Below are 19,360 nucleotides of genomic sequence, written 5' to 3'. Positions count from 1 at the left end.
TTCTCTCTATGTGAAAAAACGGTTATTCTCTCTCTCCACTCTCTTTTTTTCAAAACCATCCCGTGGGTGAAAAATTGCCGATTCGAGATTTCAATACGAAGTTAGACAGAAGTATCTGAATGTGATTTTGTCCTCGCCCTATTCTCGTCAGCATCCGAATAATTTTCATGTAGATTTCAGAACTGTTATTAGTCTCACAGGAGAAATGTATTATTTTTGTCATTGCCACTTGTCTGAAATATTTGATTAGAATCCATAATCATGCTCAATGAACTAGAATGGTTGAAGTCTTCCATACTGTGATTTTCAAATCTACTTTTAAGTGTTCAATCCACTTCAACTGTCAATTTAGTAAAACACATACAATGTCAATTTAGTAAAACACACATACAATGTCAATTTAGTAAAACAAGTAGCGAGTTCTTGGACTAGCCACAGACAAACAGACAATATACTCTCACTTAAAGACTCGTAATTCCTCAGCTTCTGTTCTCCTAACTCAAGTCGAATCATCACCTAGCTTGGCTTCTTCAGATTTTGACTTTGATGGTGCTAAAGGTGAAGGCGAACCCTCCGTCCCCATCTCTGCTCGGAGTTCATTAATGCTCTGCTCCAATTCATCTATCCGGCTTCCCATGTCATCGAGTTCATTGCAGTTAAGGAAGTCATGAATTTTATATATATATCACATATATAACAAATGCGACAACGTAATTCTACAGTGTTTCAGAAAATATTGTAGAAATTGGAAACAAAAGGGACGAGTTAAGAATGGCATTTTCAGAAAATGGAAAATTTGCGTTTTACTAGAAAATAGTACGATTCCTTCTCAGTATTAGTAGTTTTTTTTTATCATACTGATATCTCTAAAACTCACAGACTGGTAAAGGATATTCTTTGAAACAATGGAGTTAGACATCTGCTGGAACCTAGATTGCTGCAAAAGAGAATTGCTTTCAGTAAATGAAAGTTATGACTAGAAGATCTAGTGTTTGTAAATGGAATTGGTTTCCGTTAAAAAAAAAACTCACCATCTGCTGAAGAAGGTTTTGAACCTGTGATAGCAGGGAAAAAAGAGCCAGTCAGAAATCCAGGTTCGTGTTTAAGTTGTCGAACGATCTTAGATAAAACAAAACTAAACAAGTATCGACAACAATCTCAAAAATATTCAGATTTTTGCTGTCCAATTCGTGCATATGTTGTACTTCCAAGACACGTACAAGGATAAGTATAAGAAATGACAACCATAAAAACTTACAACCTAATGGTTCATAAAGACCAATGAGGTCTACCTATACGTCGTAAACACTACTACAATAATATGTCTCATCGGCTTGGAAACTCCTAAGCAAAATGGATATCATCGATCTTCTTGGTTGTATTTCATACTGTTGATTATCAGGCGGGAAGTTGGCAACCTATATGTGATAATTTTATCTAATTCGATTTTAATAAAATCATCTTCCATGCCCATATTGGTCTGATAGTAACATGTGTATCTCTCCACGGCCAGGAATAGGGATCAAATCTTGTTGTTTCAAAAAGAATCCTTGTTTTGTTTGTAGTACAATCTTCATGCTCTCAGTAGGTAGGGAAAGTACTTGTATATAATATTTGTGTTCATAGAAACAAGTTAGGAACTTACAAAAACAGTCATATCTGCAGTGCTTTGTTTCCCATCTTCAGAATCATGGCCAAACTGTGCCTCCTGCCACCATAAAAACATATCTTCGATTATATTAATTAAAGCTAATATCCTATAGGAGAAGCTAAGTAAGAGATATCTTCAATTATAGCCAAATTAGAAAAAGAAAAAAGAATAACCCACTGAAAAGAAAATCTAACATAAACAATAACTTCCTATGATTTCAAAGCGAGCCGACAAGACTGTTGATAAGTGATCGGAATTCGGAAATACCTAAGCTTTGCTACTAACAAACCGTTTCTATCGTTTGTTGCATTACTATACCTCCACCACTTCAAGTTCACATCCCCTCATAGAAAGTAGCCTATTCTCCATTCAAACGCCAAACTAATAATCTTTTCATCCTTCTACAACTTATACAAAAATCTAGCATTCTTCGAGATGAGGTAAAGAGATTTTGAAAAAAAATTGGACATGGTGAATCTTCAAACAACAGCCAGAATTTGATACTACCCGTGATCTTTGCTCAATACAACTTAAGAAGATGCATACATTTCACCCAATGTTTCATGAGACAACCCAACCCAACCCAAATGAAATTTCAATTATTGCCCTAGGCTAAATTGCTAAAAATGAGAATAATACATGAAAAGCAAGTAAATTTCTGGATTTTAAGGATGAATTGACCTAATCAAACAAGCATTTTCATGCTAAATTTCACCTAATCAAATAATTCATATCAAATTAACAAATATAAATGCTATCCTTAGATCTATATTACTTTTCCAACTAAATTAACCCCTTAAGATGTTAGGAAAAATGACATCCCCCATTCATAAACCCTAAAGTGACAAGCAAAACCTTCATTCAACTAACAAAACAAAGGGAAGAGGAGTAAATACCGTTTTGATGTTCTTTTCCATTGAAATTCTCTGGTTTTCGAACTTCGATCGAAGTTTAAATTTTGAAAATGCTGATTTCTCTCTCTCTTTCTTTTTCTTTATTCGGTTCAAACGATTTTAAAATTGAAAAGGGAAATTATGAAAGTAAGAATTTACAAAAACAAATTGTATCCGAAAGTTATACCGTAACTTTCCCGACAAAATCAAATTAGCATCCATCCTTCAAACCCGCGGGTATCTCCATGAAGATTTAATTGCGTCGGATAACAACTTAGGCCCAAACCAGACCAAGCTGGGCTCAGGCCTAGACTGTCCTAAGATGGGGCGGACTGGGCTCCAATAGCGCGCCATAGTTTTTTTTTTTGAGAAATCGACTACGATCTACGTTAGTCTTTACAAGGCATTGATACATCATAAGGATGTGATGAGCACGATAACCGCCTAATTTAAACCATAATGAAAGAGCCTTAAAGACCGACAACATGAAAGCGGCATGCCCGACAAATTATTATATCATTTAATATATATATATATATATATATAAATATATATATTGTCTAAATTACATGGGATAAATCTTGATGGCACACTGCTTCCACCGAGACTCGATCCCACAACCTCATGGACTTAAGAGAGATATCCAACTGCTGCACTAAAGGGTGGTGGACAATAGCCCGTCATAGTTGACACCACTAGGTTTGTGACCGTCAAGCTAACACCACCATAAGCGGTAAGCCCATGGCAAACCAGAATTTCAATAGCGTCTCTCTTCCATAGAATTTACTCTTGGTTTTAAGTTTGACAATTACAAACTAAACAACAACACATTAACATCTTATTTAGTTGTTCTTGTAACTTAATAGAGTAATACCAACTATAGAGTAATACCAACTTAACAACTTGGAGTTACGAGTGAAAAACTCGAGGTGTTCTAATACAAACATGTTGCCCCATGCGAAACCACATTTCTCTCCCAGAGCCTTCTTCTGAAGACTCGGAGTCTCTAACACAATTTCATATTGTATACTCGTGATGTATCTATGACTCTTGAAATCTATTGTCCGAAAAAAAAAGATATAGTGTACTTTGTGTGGGGAAGTCTTTGACTTTACTATTTAGTTAATCAAATAAGAAATTGTGATCACTCAGTCAAGTTTATGAAGGAATTGTCTCCCTTGAAAGAATCTTGGTTTTCTTCGAGAAAATAAAAATGAAAAAGAAAAACTCATGGGCAGAATGGGTATTAGGTTTTTCAATTTGAAGCCATTCTCTCTGCCATTGATTAGAACTGCAAACAAGGTTCCCATATTCCAAAGCAAGAAAAGAAAACACTCCTTTGCTTCCAAGAAGAGGTTGCAGAATTATGTATAGAAATTTATAGCTCACCAAACTGACCCTCAAATCATTATCTTTTGACCAACATGTCCTCTTATTTGGTGGTAACGGTCAAATTTATTTGTTTTCTATTTTGTTGAGGAACATACTAATCTCAATATTAGTAAACAATATAATCATTAATTGGTTAAATATCATGATCTTCTAAATAATAATAGATAATGTATTTAGTTACTTTATCATCCTTCTAAAATTAGCCACGTTTTATTAGTAAAAAAAAAGTTTGTGATGTGCATGTTCGAACAGATTTGCTACAACTAATTAAATCATGCATGATTACGAGTTAATGAGAAATCTCAAGTGCAGAAAATTGTTCCAATAGATGTTATGATTAGCTCTACCGACAAAAAAAGATTTGGGTCATCTCATAATCTTATAAATGATTAAAGGGAACTCCATTATTCTCGATTATAAGGTTAACTTTGTCATTAGAAAATGAATATTTTTTATTTCTTAAATATCAATTCTTGATTTATCTTCAAAAGAAATATACTTGTAGTGCACACAAAACCCATAAGATGACCAAACTTCAATATCTTAAAACAGTTTTTAAAAAGTAGTTGGTGGTTGGTTAACATCAAAAACTTACCAACCCTTCACTGCTTCACATCCAAACACACACACACACACACAAATATAAACCATCAAAAAAACAATGTTTTCTAAGCAGAAGCCATGACTTTGATCAGGCTCTCTTCTATCCCCATTCTTACCATCCTTTTCATTTTCTCGACTCCCATTGAGTCGATCGAATTTAATTATCCGGCTGTATTCAATTTCGGAGACTCAAATTCTGATACGGGCGGGCTCGTCGCGGGCCTTGGTGAAAGTCTCTTACCTCCTAATGGAAATATGTATTTCAAGAAGCCGTTCGGGAGGTTCTGCGATGGTCGCCTCATCGTCGATTTCCTAAGTATTAACTCTTCCATTTTCGAATTTTGTCATATAAGTATGTGTGTTTATGTATAAATATGTTGTTAAATCTATTGCAGTGGATGAATTTGAGTTACCATTCTTGAATGCATATTTGGATTCGGTCGGTTTTCCGAATTTCAGAAGAGGGTGTAATTTTGCAGCAGCAGGATCTACTATACTTCCTGCAACTGCATCATCTGTTAGTCCATTTTCATTTGCTATTCAAGTTGCTCAATTCTTTCGATTTAAAGCTCGGGTTCTTGATTTGCTAGGTATTCTTTATGTTCTTTCTCAACCATTGAAAATATTTGACTTTAACTTTTTTCGATAATGTCGTAAATGTTATTTAATCTAATGTAGGTAAGAAACTAGATAAGTACCTCCCCGCCGAAGATTTCTTCCAGAATGGACTTTACATGTTTGATATAGGCCAGAACGATCTAGCCGGTGCATTTTACTCCAAAACAGAAGACGAAGTAATCGCTTCTATCCAAACTATATTATTGGAATTCGAAACTGGCATTCAGGTTAGCCAAATATCAAGCAAGGTCTTAAGATTCAATATATATATATATATATATATATATATATATATATATAAATATATACATGTGAGTGTGTGTGTGTGGGTTTTTGATGATTATTCTATTATTTTGCAGAAACTGTATGATCAAGGAGGAAGGAGATTTTGGATTCATAATACTGGGCCTCTTGGATGCTTACCTCAAAATATTGCAATATTTGGAAAAGACCCAACTAAGCTTGATGAACTAGGATGTGTGAGCTCACATAACCGTGCGGCTAAGCTTTTCAATTTACAACTTCATGCCCTAACTAAGAAATTGCAGAACCAATTTTCAGGCGTGAATGTGACTTACGTTGATATATACTCTATTAAGTTCGATCTTCTTACAAATTATAGAAAATATGGTAAGTAACATTCACTTTCTCAATCATACCTAAGTAGTTGGAGGGAGTCTCTCGCTTAAGCTAGAGACTAGTTCGAGGTACTCCGGGGTCCGAACTCGGGCTACCCATTGTCTAACTATATAATGTGTTTTGATGTTCTCTAAGTGGTTTGAATTATTTTTTCAGGATTTGAACAAACCACACTGGTTTGTTGTGGAAATGGAGGGCCTCCGCTAAACTACGACAGCAGGATATCATGTGGGCAAACGAAGATCTTGAACGGAACTTCTGTGACTGTGAAAGGGTGTGATGATAGTAGCGAATATATAAGCTGGGATGGGATTCATTACACTGAAGCAGCAAATGAAAACGTCGCAGCAAGAATACTTACTGGGAAATATTCTGACCCGCCTTTCTCAGACAACATGCCATTCCTTCTGAAACTCAAGTTCTAAAGAATCAAAATCGAGTTCATATTTCATTCTTCTTCTCAAACTTCTACTAACTTTTAGTAATTCTTTTGAAGTAACTAATGGCTGTATAATAGGTTACTAAATATGTTTTCGTTTATTCAAATAAAATACTGAATTCATTATTCAAATTGATATATTTGTGTCTAGCAATCAACGTTTTAGTTCTAGTCAAGAAGGTACTAAAATCAATTGCTATATGTAAACTTGTACCATGAAATGTTTTACATAACTGACTTACTTTCTGGAGACATATGAATGGTATCGTGCTACTGGAACCACAAAATCAATTACTAGCAGACCCCCGAGCACAGAGAGTAAACTGCCACATTTTTCATCGGTCTCTTCCCTCCTCTTAAAGTTGGATTCTCTTTCGTTGTCCTTACGTGCAGGCCCACCAGGATCTGGAGGCATATCTATTGCAGCAACCACCCATTTAGCACTGCTATATATCACTTCATTGTACTTCTCTTGGATAACTAAGACAATGAAATGTAAGAAAATATTCGATTATGTAACTGTAATATCATAAATCGAGATTATAGTTTCATACTTCGTTAATGCGGTAGGAAAGAGATCTCAAAGTTGTCAAACCATGAACTAAAGGTCGGTTTTACGTATTTTGTTGTCACTGACATAAATTATATAAAGTAATCTATCTACTGTTTGCGACAGTGTGCAGTTCATATGAACGATAGAGGGCATTGATTCCAACACCTACTTTGGGTATTGCTTCGACAAAATATATTATATTTGTTGGGGTTAGTCCCACATTGGTTGTAGGAGGGGGTGGTGATCACTTCACTATTGAACTAGATTTTTAGGTGAGATAGGCACAAGAGTACTGCGAGGAAAGTTTACCCTATGGACTGTATTAGTGCAACAAAGAACACGAAGAAAGGTTTTTCTTACCAAGAAGGTTCTCTAATAGTTCAACAAAAAAAAAAAGGTTCTCTAAAATAATGGATTTTCATTAGAACATCAAATTTCAAAGACTTTACAAAAATAATAGGCAAAATTGGGGAGAATTTGATAGCTAAAGAAAGAGTTAGAGAAGAAAAGTAGTCTGATAAAAGATATGATGGAACAATAATGATATGGGCGTTTTCGTCTTTTAAGTAATGGTGGGAAGATACTATATGCTGCATTTATATAGTTTATGTGAAATTTTAAAAAAGAATATGTAGAATTTTAGAAATTTTCTGGGGAAATAAATTTTAAGGGGAGATAAAAAAACACTCCACCTCACTCTCTCTCCACCTCACCTTACCTCTTTGTCTTCTCCGATTAGGTCGCCGGCCGGAAAATTTTCCGGCCGGCGACCATGAAAAAGAAAAAATTCACTCTTTCTCTCTCTAGAAACTCCGACGAAGGGGTTTCCCTTCGCCGGAGTTCCGGTATGTTGAAGAACAGACCGGAACTGGTCTGTTCTTCAACAAACCGATCTGGCCTTTTAAAAAAGCTCATTAATAGTGTTAGAGGCGCTTCCGTTAAAGCAAATATGAAAAAAACTTGTGAGGGAGAAGGGGCTTATAAAACATCCCCCCCTAAGTTTAATGTCATTAAAACTAATTTTACATCTTTATAGCCGAAATGACAATGTTGGATGGGATTATTGATCTCCTAATCCATGTATGATATATGGTTGTGTTTGCGGATGGACTCCAGAAGTCATTACATTTATTATAATAGATTGATACATCACAAATTACTGAATTAGAATACATGATGAATTAAATAAGCAATATAACTCTCAATTAATATATCAATCTATCTATTCTTACCTTTACTTTATTTATTGTCTTAATTATTAGAAATCTTGGTAATAAATTGCTTAGGTAAGAAGATCTTATAGACTTAAAGAGAAAGTTTCCGACCTCTACAAGTCAAATTTATTAGTTTGTCCCTAATTAAGGGCTAGAAATTGAATTACCCTTGATTCTTGGCGCTCTAAGTAAAAGCCAAATTAGTAATTACTATACTACTTAACTTCGTTTAGATTAGAAGGAAAAAAACACTTAATAAGTTGGTGATTTCTTCACCTTTTTTGTTCAGTTAATCATACTAACAGACTAACATTATTACCTGGCTCTCTGGCCGGGGTTTTAGGGTTTTCAATTATGATGTGGGGATTCGGATGGGGATTGAGCTTCTGCCTGTTTGCATATGTATTCTATCTTAAAAGTCAAAGCAATCTAAAGTAAATCTCTTTCTCTCTCCTTAGAACTGTTTCTCTGTTTGTTTTGATAAACTATGCATGTCCATTATGGTTTTCTGATTTGTCAATCTTTTGTGGGTTATGTTTCAGGGAAGCAGAATTTCTTGAATCAGCTATTAAGATCAACAACTTTAAAGAATTGGGTAATACTTTTTTTTTTCTTCTTGATACCAACATTAAGATTTGAACATCTCCTAAGTGAGCTCAAAGTGTTTAGGGTTTACATGGAACTTGAAATATTATCACCCAACTGCCTAGAATTCAAATTCTTTACAAACATCTCAACATTCAAACTCCTAGTGTTAAGGGCTTACATTGAACTCGAACCATCGAAAAAGTGACTCAAAGTGCCTAGAATTTGGTTCTGTTAAATCAGATTTCAAAGTTGGCAACTCTGACTGCAGTGAAAAAATAATTTTGATTAATTTTTAAATTACAGAACAACTTCTGGATTCTGCTTCCGGGTTACGATCATCAGTTGTTACCGTGCGCGCAAGTGTGCACTCAGAGACTCTCATCGCCTACGAACATAGTGGTCTGAGAAGTGTAATAGTGCAGGAACAGGTGAGCAAGATTTTGAAGTACTTTTCATGCTGTGTCCTCTCATTTTTGTTATGTATAAGCAACATTGTTTACAGGTGCCTAGGCTCGAGCGAGGTGATAGTGTTCTTCCGACTGAGACCTTATTGACACTTGTGGGCGAGGTAATTTAAATTGATTAAAAAAACTACATGATAAAGCTAAATTGAGTTAACTATCAATTTAACAAATTGCTAACCTCTGTCCTTGTTTCTAGTATCAGACAAATTGATACATATATATATATATATACACATATATGTATATGTATTCTCTACTTCTATTAATTTCACATGTTGGAAACTAGCTCATCACCTATACATGATGTTATTCTTCTACTTCTTTAGGCTGTTAAAGACAATATTGGTACAATTCAGATTCAAAAACCTCGCGACGGGCCATTTTACATGTCACGAAGAAGTATCGATGGGCTAGTTGAAGACCAAAGGACGTTGGCAAGGTTGTTTTCTAGATATACAATCTAAAATCTTGTTATCTTCTTTCTATCAACATGTAACTAAGATGGCCATTTCTGGCAGGTTCCATAAATACGTTTGTGTGGGGTTCATTGTAGTTGGTGGTTGTCTGATTGCAATGAATGCCATCAATTATATCAGGAAAATGGTCTCAAGGAGAAGGTAATGTTATGATTTTTTCCCCTTAGCAATAGCTTAAAAGGTGTATTTGACTTTAGATTTGTTGATAAATGATGACTTTTTGTCGGAAGTGCAAGTTAACATTTTTGTGGTTATCCGTGCCTCGTTAGAATTTAGATCGTAAAACACTTCTAATGAAACTTCTATCTAGATTTATGCGTGATGATTCTTGTACTCGCTCTTGTCCCAGAGTTCGTGGTGCTGTAAGGCCCTTGGAGCAGCATAATGAAGGCAATTGTTGCATAGTTACTGTTTCTGAAGTTTCATATGAAAATGTAAGCTCTCGTACAACGGCGCGAAACAGGGAGAATATTTCAAACATACACCGCCTCATGCCAGACAGCCCACAGCTGCTTGAAAATGTAGGCTCTGACAGAGCCGCATTAAGTGGGGAAGATAATTCAAGCAGAGGTCATCTCCTGGCAGACGACTCAAACCTATGCGTAATATGTTTGCAACATGAGTACAACACTGTTTTTGTTCCGTAAGTACTAACATTTCTCCTTTAATATAAGGCATTTAGCCAAAGCTTATGGTTTGAAGTTCGATTCAATTGTTGGTTTCTCCTCTGTTGTTGGTTAAATCTGCGGGTTGGGAGGAGGAAGGAGGCACCCTTACATTAAAAAATACGAGTTAGTAAGAACCAGAAGTGTATCCATATGATGATCTTTCCATTCACCTGTTTAAGTAATATACTTCTCACGAGAGTATTATGGTGAACGTTCAAGTGAGATTGTTAGTGTTAGGTGGTCTTGGACCTCTCTCACCCCAAAAGCTAGTGAAAAAGCCGAAGCTTTTCCTTCACCACCTGCTTCTCCCACAATCAATATGGGATTGTCTCGGTAATACCCCCTCACACATCATATTTAATTTCAATGACTATGGGGATGAAACTTGTTATACATTGGACTTTGATATCCGTTTTAGCCTCTCCCACGCACCCTAAAGGCCAGCGTTACAGGCGAGGCTTTCCTTGCACACATACAAAGTAAACACCAGCCTTTCTGTTGGTTTTGTGTCATCTGACTCATCTGCATCCAGTTTATAGCTCCATTTTATTTACGTCGATACGTACTGGAAAACTATTATATGATCGATATTACATATTTTAAATTTCAGGTGTGGTCATCTATGCTGCTGTATGACTTGCTCATCATACATGAAAAGTTGTCCACTTTGCCGTCGAAGAATCTCACATGTTGTTAGAACCTTCCGCCCTTGATCGAAATTCATAGTGTTCTTAAAGAACCATAAGAAGGATCAGAAGACACTAATTTTGCTGCTAATTTTAACTTTGTCGATAGGTAGTCATTGCATAGTTTTTATTTTTTCGTCCATTCCAGAAACACAAAAATCTGCAGGTGGTGTAAATCCTTATAGGCTTTGACTCCATAGTAATTTTGGTCCCTCTAATGAACATATTCTATGAATTCCTTTACAAGTTTATATGTATTCCCTTGGCGTAATTTTGATATTGACCCCCACTTATATATCTAGGACCACACCCTCGTTTTTTCGAAACAACTGATATACACCCTCACTTGGACGGAAAACGTTAACTCACAGTTAAGTTTCAAGTCTGCGAACGGCACATGTGGATTAGAACGAAAATATCCTTATTTACGCTTCAATTTTCGATCTAAGACCATCTTCTTCTTTCTGCACCCTTAATCACCTTCTTTAACCACGACTGTGATTAACCCACCTTCACTGAGAACCATTGCCATCATATTCATCTTCTCGACCACCACGACCATCGCTACCATCTTCGTCGACCACCACCACCATCTTCATCCCCATCCCACCTTGTGTTCATCTTCGTCACCTTCATCTTCACGGCATTCATCTCTATTTACATCAGTTTGGGAAGGGGTGGTGGTCACGTTATAAGTGTTAGGGAAAGCCTCACTCTTGAACTAGTTTTTGGAGTAAAATAGCCCCAAAAGCACTTCGAGAAAAGGTAATCTCATGGACTACACCCACAAATGGTATCAAACCCAAGTTTTAGCGAACTCTTTCAAGTCAATGGTAGAGGAGAAGATAATCTTCTAGGTCCAATATGTGAAGGGAAAGGAAAGACTAATGGTGTTAGTCCCACATTTGTTGTAAGAGGGGGTGGTCACTTTATAAGTGAGAGAAAACCTTACCTCTTGATCTTGCCCATGGACAACACCCACAATATCTCCATGACCATTAACGAAACCCTGCTCTCCAAAACGGAGAGACAGGGAGTTACAACCCAACTACACCCAACCAAAGCGGGTTTGACGATAAGTCGATAATGTAGCAACAAAGAACAAGAAGAAAGGTTTTTCTTACCAAGAAGGTCCTCTGAAACATTTGGAAGATCTCTAGGCAGATTTTGGTAGCTAAAGAAAGAGTTAGAATTGCTGATCCATGTTGAATTTTTTTAGGTTTTGTTTCTTGAGATTTTGGAGTGATTGGATTGGTTAGAGAGATAGAAAAAAATTTGGTAGAAGCTAATGGAAAAAGACACAATGGAACAATAATAATCATATGGGCGTTTTGGTCTTTTAAGTAATGGCGGGAAGATACTAACTGCTGCATTTATATTGTTTATGTGAAGTTTTAAAAGCGCTCATCAATAGTGTCACAAGCGCTTCCTTTAAAGCAAATATGTGAAAAAAATTGTGAGAGAGGAGGCACTCATAAAACTTCCCCCTAATTTTAATATCATTAAAACTAATTGAGTTAATTCCTATTTGGCCCCCTACTTTGTGACCAGCTTCAAATATGGCCCCCAAATTTTATGTAAATTCAAATATGACCCCTATTTTCAGACAAATGTCATAACTACCCCTCCTATTAATGTATTTTCAAAATAAAATAAAATAAAATAACCTAAATTTCACCTCACTTCCCTCTCCACCACTCATCTCTCTCTCCAACTCACCTCTCTCTCTCTCCAAGTCAGCATTCTCTTCTCCGATGAAGGTCGCCGGCCAGAAAATTTTCCGGCAGGCGACCTTCAAACTTAATTTTTTTTTTTCACTCATCTCTCTCTCTAAAAATTCCGCCGAAGGGGGTTTCCCTTCGCTGGAATCTGGTATGTTCTTCAACAGACCGATCTGGTATGTTCTTCAACAAACCAGAAAGAGATGAGTGAAACAATTTTTTTTTTTTATTTTAAGTTTGAAGGTCGCCGGGCAGTCCGGCCGGCGACCTTCATCGGAGAAGAGAGTGGTGACTTATAGAGAGAGAGAGGTGAGTTGGAGAGAGTGGTGACGTGGAGAGATGAGTGGTGGAGAGGGAAGTGAGGTGGAATTTAGGTTTTCTTTTTTATTTTATTTTGAAAATACATTAATATGAGGGGTAGTTATGCCATTTGTGTGAAAATAGGGGGTCACATTTGAATTTACAGAAATTTGAGGGCCATATTTGAAGCTGGTCACAAAGTAGGGAGCCAAATAGGAATTAACTCAAACTAATTTTATATCTTTATAGCCAAAATGACAATGTTGTATGGGATTGAACCTGAGCCAAAATTGTGCCGGTTGACAAATAGCACTGAACCTAAAGCCCGACGAATTAAGTGACCTATAATCTGACGAAAGCAATGTTTCTGGATCTGTACTTCCATGGAATCGAACCTGAGACCTCCGCGTTGCGAAGCTTATGCACTGATCAACTGAGCTGCCAGTGGTTAGCAATCATTATGTTTATCATAATAGATTGATACATCACAAATATAAACTAGAATACATTATGAATTTCTTAACAAAAAAAATAATATATTATTAATTGAACAAGCAATATAACTGTCAATTAATACACCAATCAATCTATTTTTTGTCTCTCCTCTTAGACTTAAAAGAGAAAGTTTCCGACCTCTACAAGTCAAATTTATTAGTTTGTCCCTAATTAAGGGCTACAATTGAATTACCCTTGATTTTTGGAGCTCTAAGTAAAAGTCAAATTAGTAATTACTAGTACTAATTAACTTCGTTTAGAAGGAAAAAACACTTAATAAGTTGGTGCTTTCTTCGTCTCCTTAGTTCAGTTAATAATACAAACAAACAACATTATCACCTCTCTGGGGTTTTAGGGTTTTCAAAGATGAGATGGGGATTTGGATGGGGATTGACCTTCTGCTTGTGTGCATGTGTATTCTATCTTATGAGTCAAGACAGTCTAAGGTAAATCTCTCTCTCTCTTGAACTGTTTCTCTGTTTATTTTGATAATCTTTTGTGGGTTATGTTTCAGGGAAGCAGAATTTCTTGAATCAGCTATTAAGATCAAGAACTTTAAAGAATTGGGTAATATTTTTTTCTTTCTTTCTTGGTACCAACATTCAGATTTGAACATATCCTAAGTGGGCTAAAAACAAAGTGTTTAGGGTTTTCAAATTCTTTATGAAGTTTTAGGGTTTACATGGAACTTCAAATATCATCATCCAACTGCCTAGAATTCAAATTCTTTACAAACATCTCAACTTGAAGTGTTAAGGGCTTACATTGAACTCGAACCATCGAAAAAGTGCCTAGAACTCAAATTGTTTATGAATGTTTAGATTTAGGACATACATTGAACTCGAATGTTTAGATTTAGGACTTACATTGAACTCGAACCATCGAAAAAGTGACCCAAATTCCTTAAACCCAGTTTTTAGTGTTTAGGATTCTTCTCTGAAGAGACATTGAACTCAAAGTGCCTATAGTTTGGTTTTGGTAAATATAATGATGTTCAAAGTTGCCAACTCTGACTGAGCAGTGAAAAATTAATTTTGAAATTACAGAACAACTTCTGGATAATGCTTCCGGATTACGATCATCAGTTGTTACCATAAGTGGAAAAGTGGGCTCACAGACTCCCATCGCCTGCAAATATAGTGATCTGAGAGGTGTAATAGTGGAGGAAAGAGTAAGCAAGATTATATACAAAATTTACTGTTTAGATACTTCCGTCGAAACTTAATGTCAATAGTTAAAATTTTGAAGTTCTTTTCTTACACATAATTTCAGGTAAGCCAAAAATACCTAGAGAAATATGATGGTCGATGGGAACATAGATCGGAGTTGATGTCATCCACGACACAAGAGGTTCCTTGGTACCTGGTAAGTGTTTCGGCGATGCTTAGTTTCTTAATTTAACATTTTGGTGCTTTGCTCCCTTGTGTTGATTTTAAGTTCGAGTAAATTCAAGTTTAAGGTATAGTGTTTCTTTTCCTTTCAAAGAAAAAAAGAAGTATAATGGTTTTGGAAAAATCTAAATTGAGCATTTGATATCAGGATGATGGGACTGGTCGAGTACATATTCAAGGAGCCCGAAATGCTGAAGGCTTGCTCTTGACTCCTTCAGGTGAAGTCTATGAGAAGTCCGAGCCTTCTCCTGAGGGAAGTACACTGGATAGTTTGTTTCAAACACTCCAGGTTTGACCTTTCTCTGCTGTGTCCTCTACTTTTTGGTTAATAAAGAGGGTTTGTGTTTATGTATAAGCATTATGGTTTTGCAGGTGCTTGGGGTCAAGCGACGTGAAAGTGTTCTGCCGACTGGGACCTCATTGGCAGTTGTGGGCGAGGTAATTTGAAGTGATTAGAAAAGCTACATAATAAGGTCTATACGTAGTTACATGAAATCTTACTTTATCGGCATATAACCGTTCGTTAGAAACCGTAAATTGAGTTAACTATTGATTTAACAAATTGTCTATACATGATTTTATTCTTCTACTTCTTTATGGTTTGTCCTTGTTTATATATAGTTCTAACCTCATCACCTATACATGACGTTATTCTTCTACTTCTTTATGGTTTGTCCTTGTTTATATATAGTTCTAACCTAATCGCCTATACATGATGATGATGTTATTCTTCTACTTCTTTAGGCTGTTAAAGACAACACTGGTACAATTCGGATTCAAAAACCCCGGGAAGGGCGATTTTACGTGTCACGAAGAAGTATTGATTGGCACGTTGAAGACCATAGGACGTTGGCAGGGTTGTTTTCTAGATATACCATCTAAAATCTTGTTATCTTCTTTCTATCAACATGTAACTAAGATGACCATTTCTGGCAGGTCCCATAAATACGCTTGTGTGGGGTTCATTGTAGTTGGTGGTTGTCTGATTGCAATGAATGCCATTTATTCTATCGGGAAAATGGTCTCAAGGAGAAGGTAGTGTTATGTTTTTTTCTTAGCAATAGCTTAAAAGGTGTATTTGACTTTAGATTTGTTGATAAATGATGGCTTTGTCGAATGTGCAAGTTAACATTTTTGAGGTTATCCGTGCCTCGTCAGAGTTTAGATCGTAAAACACTTCTAATCGAACTTCTATCTAGACCTATGCGTGATGATTCTTGTAATCGCTCTTGTCCCAGAGTTCGTGATGCCGTAAGGCAATTGGAGCAGCATAATGAAGGCAATTGGTTCGTAGTTAATGTTTCTGAAGTTTCATATGAAAATGTGGGCTCTCGTAGAACGGCGCGAAACAGGGAGAATATTTCAAACATACACCGCGTCATGCCAGACAGCCCATGCCTGCTTGAAAATGTAGGCTCTGATAGAACCACATTAAGTGGGGAAAATAATTCAAGCAGAAGCCACCACATGGCAGACGACTCAAACCTATGCGTAATATGCTTGCAACATGAGAACAACGCTGTTTTTGTTCCGTAAGTACTAACATTTCTCCATTAATATAAGGCATTTAGCCAAGGCTTATGGTTTGAAGTTGGAATCAATTTTTGGTTTCTCCTCTGTTGTTGGTTAAATCTGACGGGTTGGGAGGAGGAAGGGGGCACCCTTACATTTAAAGTAGGCCGCGGCTTTGGGGGATAAAGAAAATTCTCCGGGGAATTTTCAAAAAAATCTGGATTCCCTCGAGAATTTATTCCCCGGAGAATTTTCTTTATTCCCCAAAGCCGCGGCCTTAAAGTAATATACTCCACTTATCATGAGAGTATTATGGTGAATGTTCAAGTACTAATACTAGGAACGGAGATTGTTAGTGTTAGGTGGTGTTCGACCTCTCTCACCCCAAAAGCTAGTGCAAAAGCCGAAGCTTTTCCCTCACCACCTGCTCCTTCCACAATAGATGTGGGATTGTCTCAGTAATATCCCCCTCACACATCATATTTTAACTTCAATGACTATGGGGGTGAAACTTGTTATACATTGGTCCCTGATACCAGTTTTAGCCAGTCTTTAGCCTCTCGCACCCACCCTAAAGACTAGCGTTAGAGGCGAGGCTTTCCTTGCACGCTTACAAAGTAAACACCTGCCTTTCTGTTGGTTTTGTGCCATCTGCATCCAGTTTACATCTCCATTTTATTTATGTCGATACGTACTAGAAAATCTATAATATGATTGATATTTACATATTTTAAATAACAGGTGTGGTCATCTATGCTGCTGTATGACTTGCTCATTACATTTAAAAAGTTGTCCACTTTGCCGGCGAAGTATCTCGCAGGTTGTAAGAACCTTCCGCAGTTGATAGAAGTTCAGAGTGTTCTTAAAGAACCATACGAGGAAAGCATCCGTAGAAACAAATTTGGCTGCTAATTTCAACTTTATCGATAGGTAGTAAGTAGTCCATTGAATAGTTCTTTCTTATTCATTCTTTCTAGAAACACAATTTATCTGCAGGTGGTGTAAATCTTATAGGCTTTGATTGCATAGTAATTCTGGTCCCTCTAAGAACACATTCTTTGAATTCATTTACAATTTGATAAAGAAAAGGGTAGCATTTTCTTTGAAGAATTGAACTTCAAACATTACGCAAAACCAGAGTGTTTGAGATAAAAAATGGGACCAAAATTGGCACAAACAATAAGACCGCATACTTTTCTTTTTAAATTTTGAATGAATTTAGTTAGTTAGTTGAGCATTTATATGAACCAATAATATTTTCACATAGATTTGTAGTTCGTCCGTGGGGTCCTTGGGAGAGGGGGTCTGGTGCGACCGCACCTCTCACATTCCCTCTCTCACGCCTTTGCCTCTGTTATATAGTCATCAGACTCGGTCATCGTATTTATATGCGTGGACATATCATAGATATAATGTGGAATATATTATGAATTGAATGAGCACTATAATCAATAGATTCTGAGATGCGTCAACAGATGGTAGCCCAAGTAGTTCCAAGGTGTTGACATAAACTCCAGAAAGCTCTGGAGGTCCCAGATTCGAATCTCAGAGAAGGTGAAATCTTTGGTTATTTGAATTGGGCTTATGAGGTTCGAATCACAGAGAAGGTGAAATCTTTGGTTATTTGAATTGGGCTTATGAGGGTATAAATAATGTTGTTGTGCTTCAGGCCATTGTCTTGTTGAGCTATAGGCCCGGTCTTGCTAGTGTTTGAGTGGACGGTTATCGAGCTTATCACATCTATGATGTATCAACTGCCAAATTTCACGACGTACGTAGATCGTACTCGTCATCCAAAAAAAGATTCGGAGATGCTAGAGTGTCTAAAAGGGTGACCAGTAAAATGCTCAAATGACGTGGAATCAAGGGCGGAGCCAGGATTTCAAGTTAGACCGGGCTACCCTAAAATTCTTATAGACTGTATTTTTTCTTACGACATACATCTATTTGTAAACATGGATTTTGGAACAATTTTAATGGTGAAAGTTGTACATTTTTCTACCAAGATCAATACGTAGTTTAACTTTCTAGCTCAATTTAAAATAAATAATTTTCGAAACATAAACAAATTAAAACATATGAAGTAGCACCTATTATTGTCCATTTGCTATTATACTAGGTATTTTCAATGAAATACCAATCGTAATGAATCTATGACATTTTACAATATAATAAGATTTTTTACTTGAGAAACTAAATATATAGACAAATAATTGGTGAATTCAGAACTTCAAATAAGTAAAATTATGAGAAAATCATTAAGAATTTATACAAAAAGAGAATGGTTGTGATTAATAATTTTGACACAAATAAGTAGTTCTAACAACGCTTGATGAAACGTTATAAAACAGATTTAAACTTGAATCAACAAATAAATTGAGAGGCGAAAAAAAATTGGTCGAAAAAATGGATGAAAGAAGTGCGCAAAGTTACTCTATAGAAGAGGGATGAATGAAAATTTTCAAAAAATAGAAATAATTTCCTGCCGGCCAGGGGAATCGAACCGAGTTAAAATGGTTGTACAAATTGAATAGAACCATCTCAGCCACACACAACTTGGATAACTTTATAACTAGATGGCCAAAAATACCAAATTCCACCCCTGGCTCACTACACACAACTTAGTTAATTTTATACCTAGATAGGCAAAAAGAACAAATTCCACCCCTGGCTTGAGCCAGGGGTGGTCTCCATGTGGCTCCGCCCATGCGTGGAATTCACTAAAAGACAAGGTCTTTTTAAAGTTTGACTACGGTGGGGGACCATTTTTGTTTCTAAATGAGGAACTTTGGGCATTTTAGTGGTCACCCTTTTGGGCACTCTATCATTTCCCATTTCGGGTTGTTTAACTTCATTATAATTTCAGTAGCAGTCAGTGGTCCTTACATGAATTTATAATTTTCAAAAAAATAAGAGTTGATATATTTTGGACTTTAAGAATCATATGAAGACTTAAAGCCATTTCTAAATAATATGAAATCCAATTCTTTTTTCCTATATTGTGAACCCATCTATTAAAACCTCTACTTTATTTTATGAGTTAATTCCTATATAGCC

The 19,360-nt window shown here is 36.3% G+C and overlaps 4 protein-coding genes across 4 annotated transcripts; 3 read left to right on the top strand and 1 right to left on the bottom strand.

Moving 5' to 3' along the window:
- Window positions 1–279: 279 nt before the first annotated feature.
- LOC147570056 (heat shock factor-binding protein-like) lies at window positions 280–2,699 on the bottom strand. The gene is made up of 5 exons (XM_086656624.1): window positions 2,548–2,699; window positions 1,646–1,708; window positions 1,032–1,055; window positions 895–937; window positions 280–645 (listed from the first exon to the last, which is right to left on the bottom strand). The coding sequence occupies exons 1-5, from the start codon at window positions 2,566–2,568 to the stop codon at window positions 500–502; spliced, it is 297 nt and encodes a 98-aa protein (XP_086512750.1). The 5' UTR covers window positions 2,569–2,699; the 3' UTR covers window positions 280–499.
- Window positions 2,700–4,556: 1,857 nt separating this feature from the next.
- Window positions 4,557–6,367, top strand: LOC147570055 (GDSL-like Lipase/Acylhydrolase superfamily protein). Its single transcript, XM_086656623.1, has 5 exons — window positions 4,557–4,855; window positions 4,935–5,129; window positions 5,218–5,384; window positions 5,517–5,787; window positions 5,953–6,367. The coding sequence occupies exons 1-5, from the start codon at window positions 4,618–4,620 to the stop codon at window positions 6,219–6,221; spliced, it is 1,140 nt and encodes a 379-aa protein (XP_086512749.1). The 5' UTR covers window positions 4,557–4,617; the 3' UTR covers window positions 6,222–6,367.
- A 1,723-nt stretch (window positions 6,368–8,090) lies between these two features.
- LOC147570054 (E3 ubiquitin-protein ligase SP1-like) lies at window positions 8,091–11,135 on the top strand. The gene is made up of 8 exons (XM_086672576.1): window positions 8,091–8,436; window positions 8,545–8,597; window positions 8,894–9,018; window positions 9,093–9,158; window positions 9,381–9,493; window positions 9,573–9,671; window positions 9,880–10,173; window positions 10,809–11,135. The coding sequence occupies exons 1-8, from the start codon at window positions 8,357–8,359 to the stop codon at window positions 10,909–10,911; spliced, it is 933 nt and encodes a 310-aa protein (XP_086528702.1). The 5' UTR covers window positions 8,091–8,356; the 3' UTR covers window positions 10,912–11,135.
- Window positions 11,136–13,604: 2,469 nt separating this feature from the next.
- LOC147570053 (E3 ubiquitin-protein ligase SP1-like) lies at window positions 13,605–17,410 on the top strand. Its single transcript, XM_086672571.1, has 10 exons — window positions 13,605–13,846; window positions 13,915–13,967; window positions 14,447–14,571; window positions 14,673–14,765; window positions 14,940–15,080; window positions 15,164–15,229; window positions 15,536–15,648; window positions 15,728–15,826; window positions 16,030–16,323; window positions 17,045–17,410. Exons 1-10 carry the CDS (start codon window positions 13,767–13,769, stop codon window positions 17,145–17,147), a joined length of 1,167 nt encoding a protein of 388 aa, XP_086528697.1. The 5' UTR covers window positions 13,605–13,766; the 3' UTR covers window positions 17,148–17,410.
- The last annotated feature ends 1,950 nt before the right edge of the window (window positions 17,411–19,360 follow it).

This window comes from Eschscholzia californica, unplaced genomic scaffold, assembly GCF_041429995.1.
Source record: "Eschscholzia californica isolate CP2 unplaced genomic scaffold, dmEscCali1.0.p SCAF_1, whole genome shotgun sequence".
NCBI lineage: Eukaryota > Viridiplantae > Streptophyta > Magnoliopsida > Ranunculales > Papaveraceae > Eschscholzia > Eschscholzia californica.
Note: the sequence above shows the minus strand (reverse complement) of the source record. Positions and strands in the feature narration are given on the sequence as shown.

Coding starts and splice junctions, on each gene's coding strand:
- LOC147570056 (XM_086656624.1), bottom strand. CDS start 2,568: ATGGAAAAGAACATCAAAACG. Junction 1,709..2,547: donor TGGAAAAGAACATCAAAACG/GTATTTACTCCT, acceptor TTATGGTGGCAG/GAGGCACAGTTTGGCCATGA. Junction 1,056..1,645: donor CTGCAGATATGACTGTTTTT/GTAAGTTCCTAA, acceptor CTGCTATCACAG/GTTCAAAACCTTCTTCAGCA.
- LOC147570055 (XM_086656623.1), top strand. CDS start 4,618: ATGACTTTGATCAGGCTCTCTTCTATCCCCATTCTTACCATCCTTTTC. Junction 5,130..5,217: donor TCGGGTTCTTGATTTGCTAG/GTATTCTTTATG, acceptor AATCTAATGTAG/GTAAGAAACTAGATAAGTAC. Junction 5,385..5,516: donor AATTCGAAACTGGCATTCAG/GTTAGCCAAATA, acceptor ATTATTTTGCAG/AAACTGTATGATCAAGGAGG.
- LOC147570054 (XM_086672576.1), top strand. CDS start 8,357: ATGATGTGGGGATTCGGATGGGGATTGAGCTTCTGCCTGTTTGCATAT. Junction 9,494..9,572: donor GACCAAAGGACGTTGGCAAG/GTTGTTTTCTAG, acceptor CATTTCTGGCAG/GTTCCATAAATACGTTTGTG. Junction 9,672..9,879: donor AAAATGGTCTCAAGGAGAAG/GTAATGTTATGA, acceptor CTCTTGTCCCAG/AGTTCGTGGTGCTGTAAGGC.
- LOC147570053 (XM_086672571.1), top strand. CDS start 13,767: ATGAGATGGGGATTTGGATGGGGATTGACCTTCTGCTTGTGTGCATGT. Junction 14,766..14,939: donor AAGAGGTTCCTTGGTACCTG/GTAAGTGTTTCG, acceptor ATTTGATATCAG/GATGATGGGACTGGTCGAGT. Junction 16,324..17,044: donor AACAACGCTGTTTTTGTTCC/GTAAGTACTAAC, acceptor TTTAAATAACAG/GTGTGGTCATCTATGCTGCT.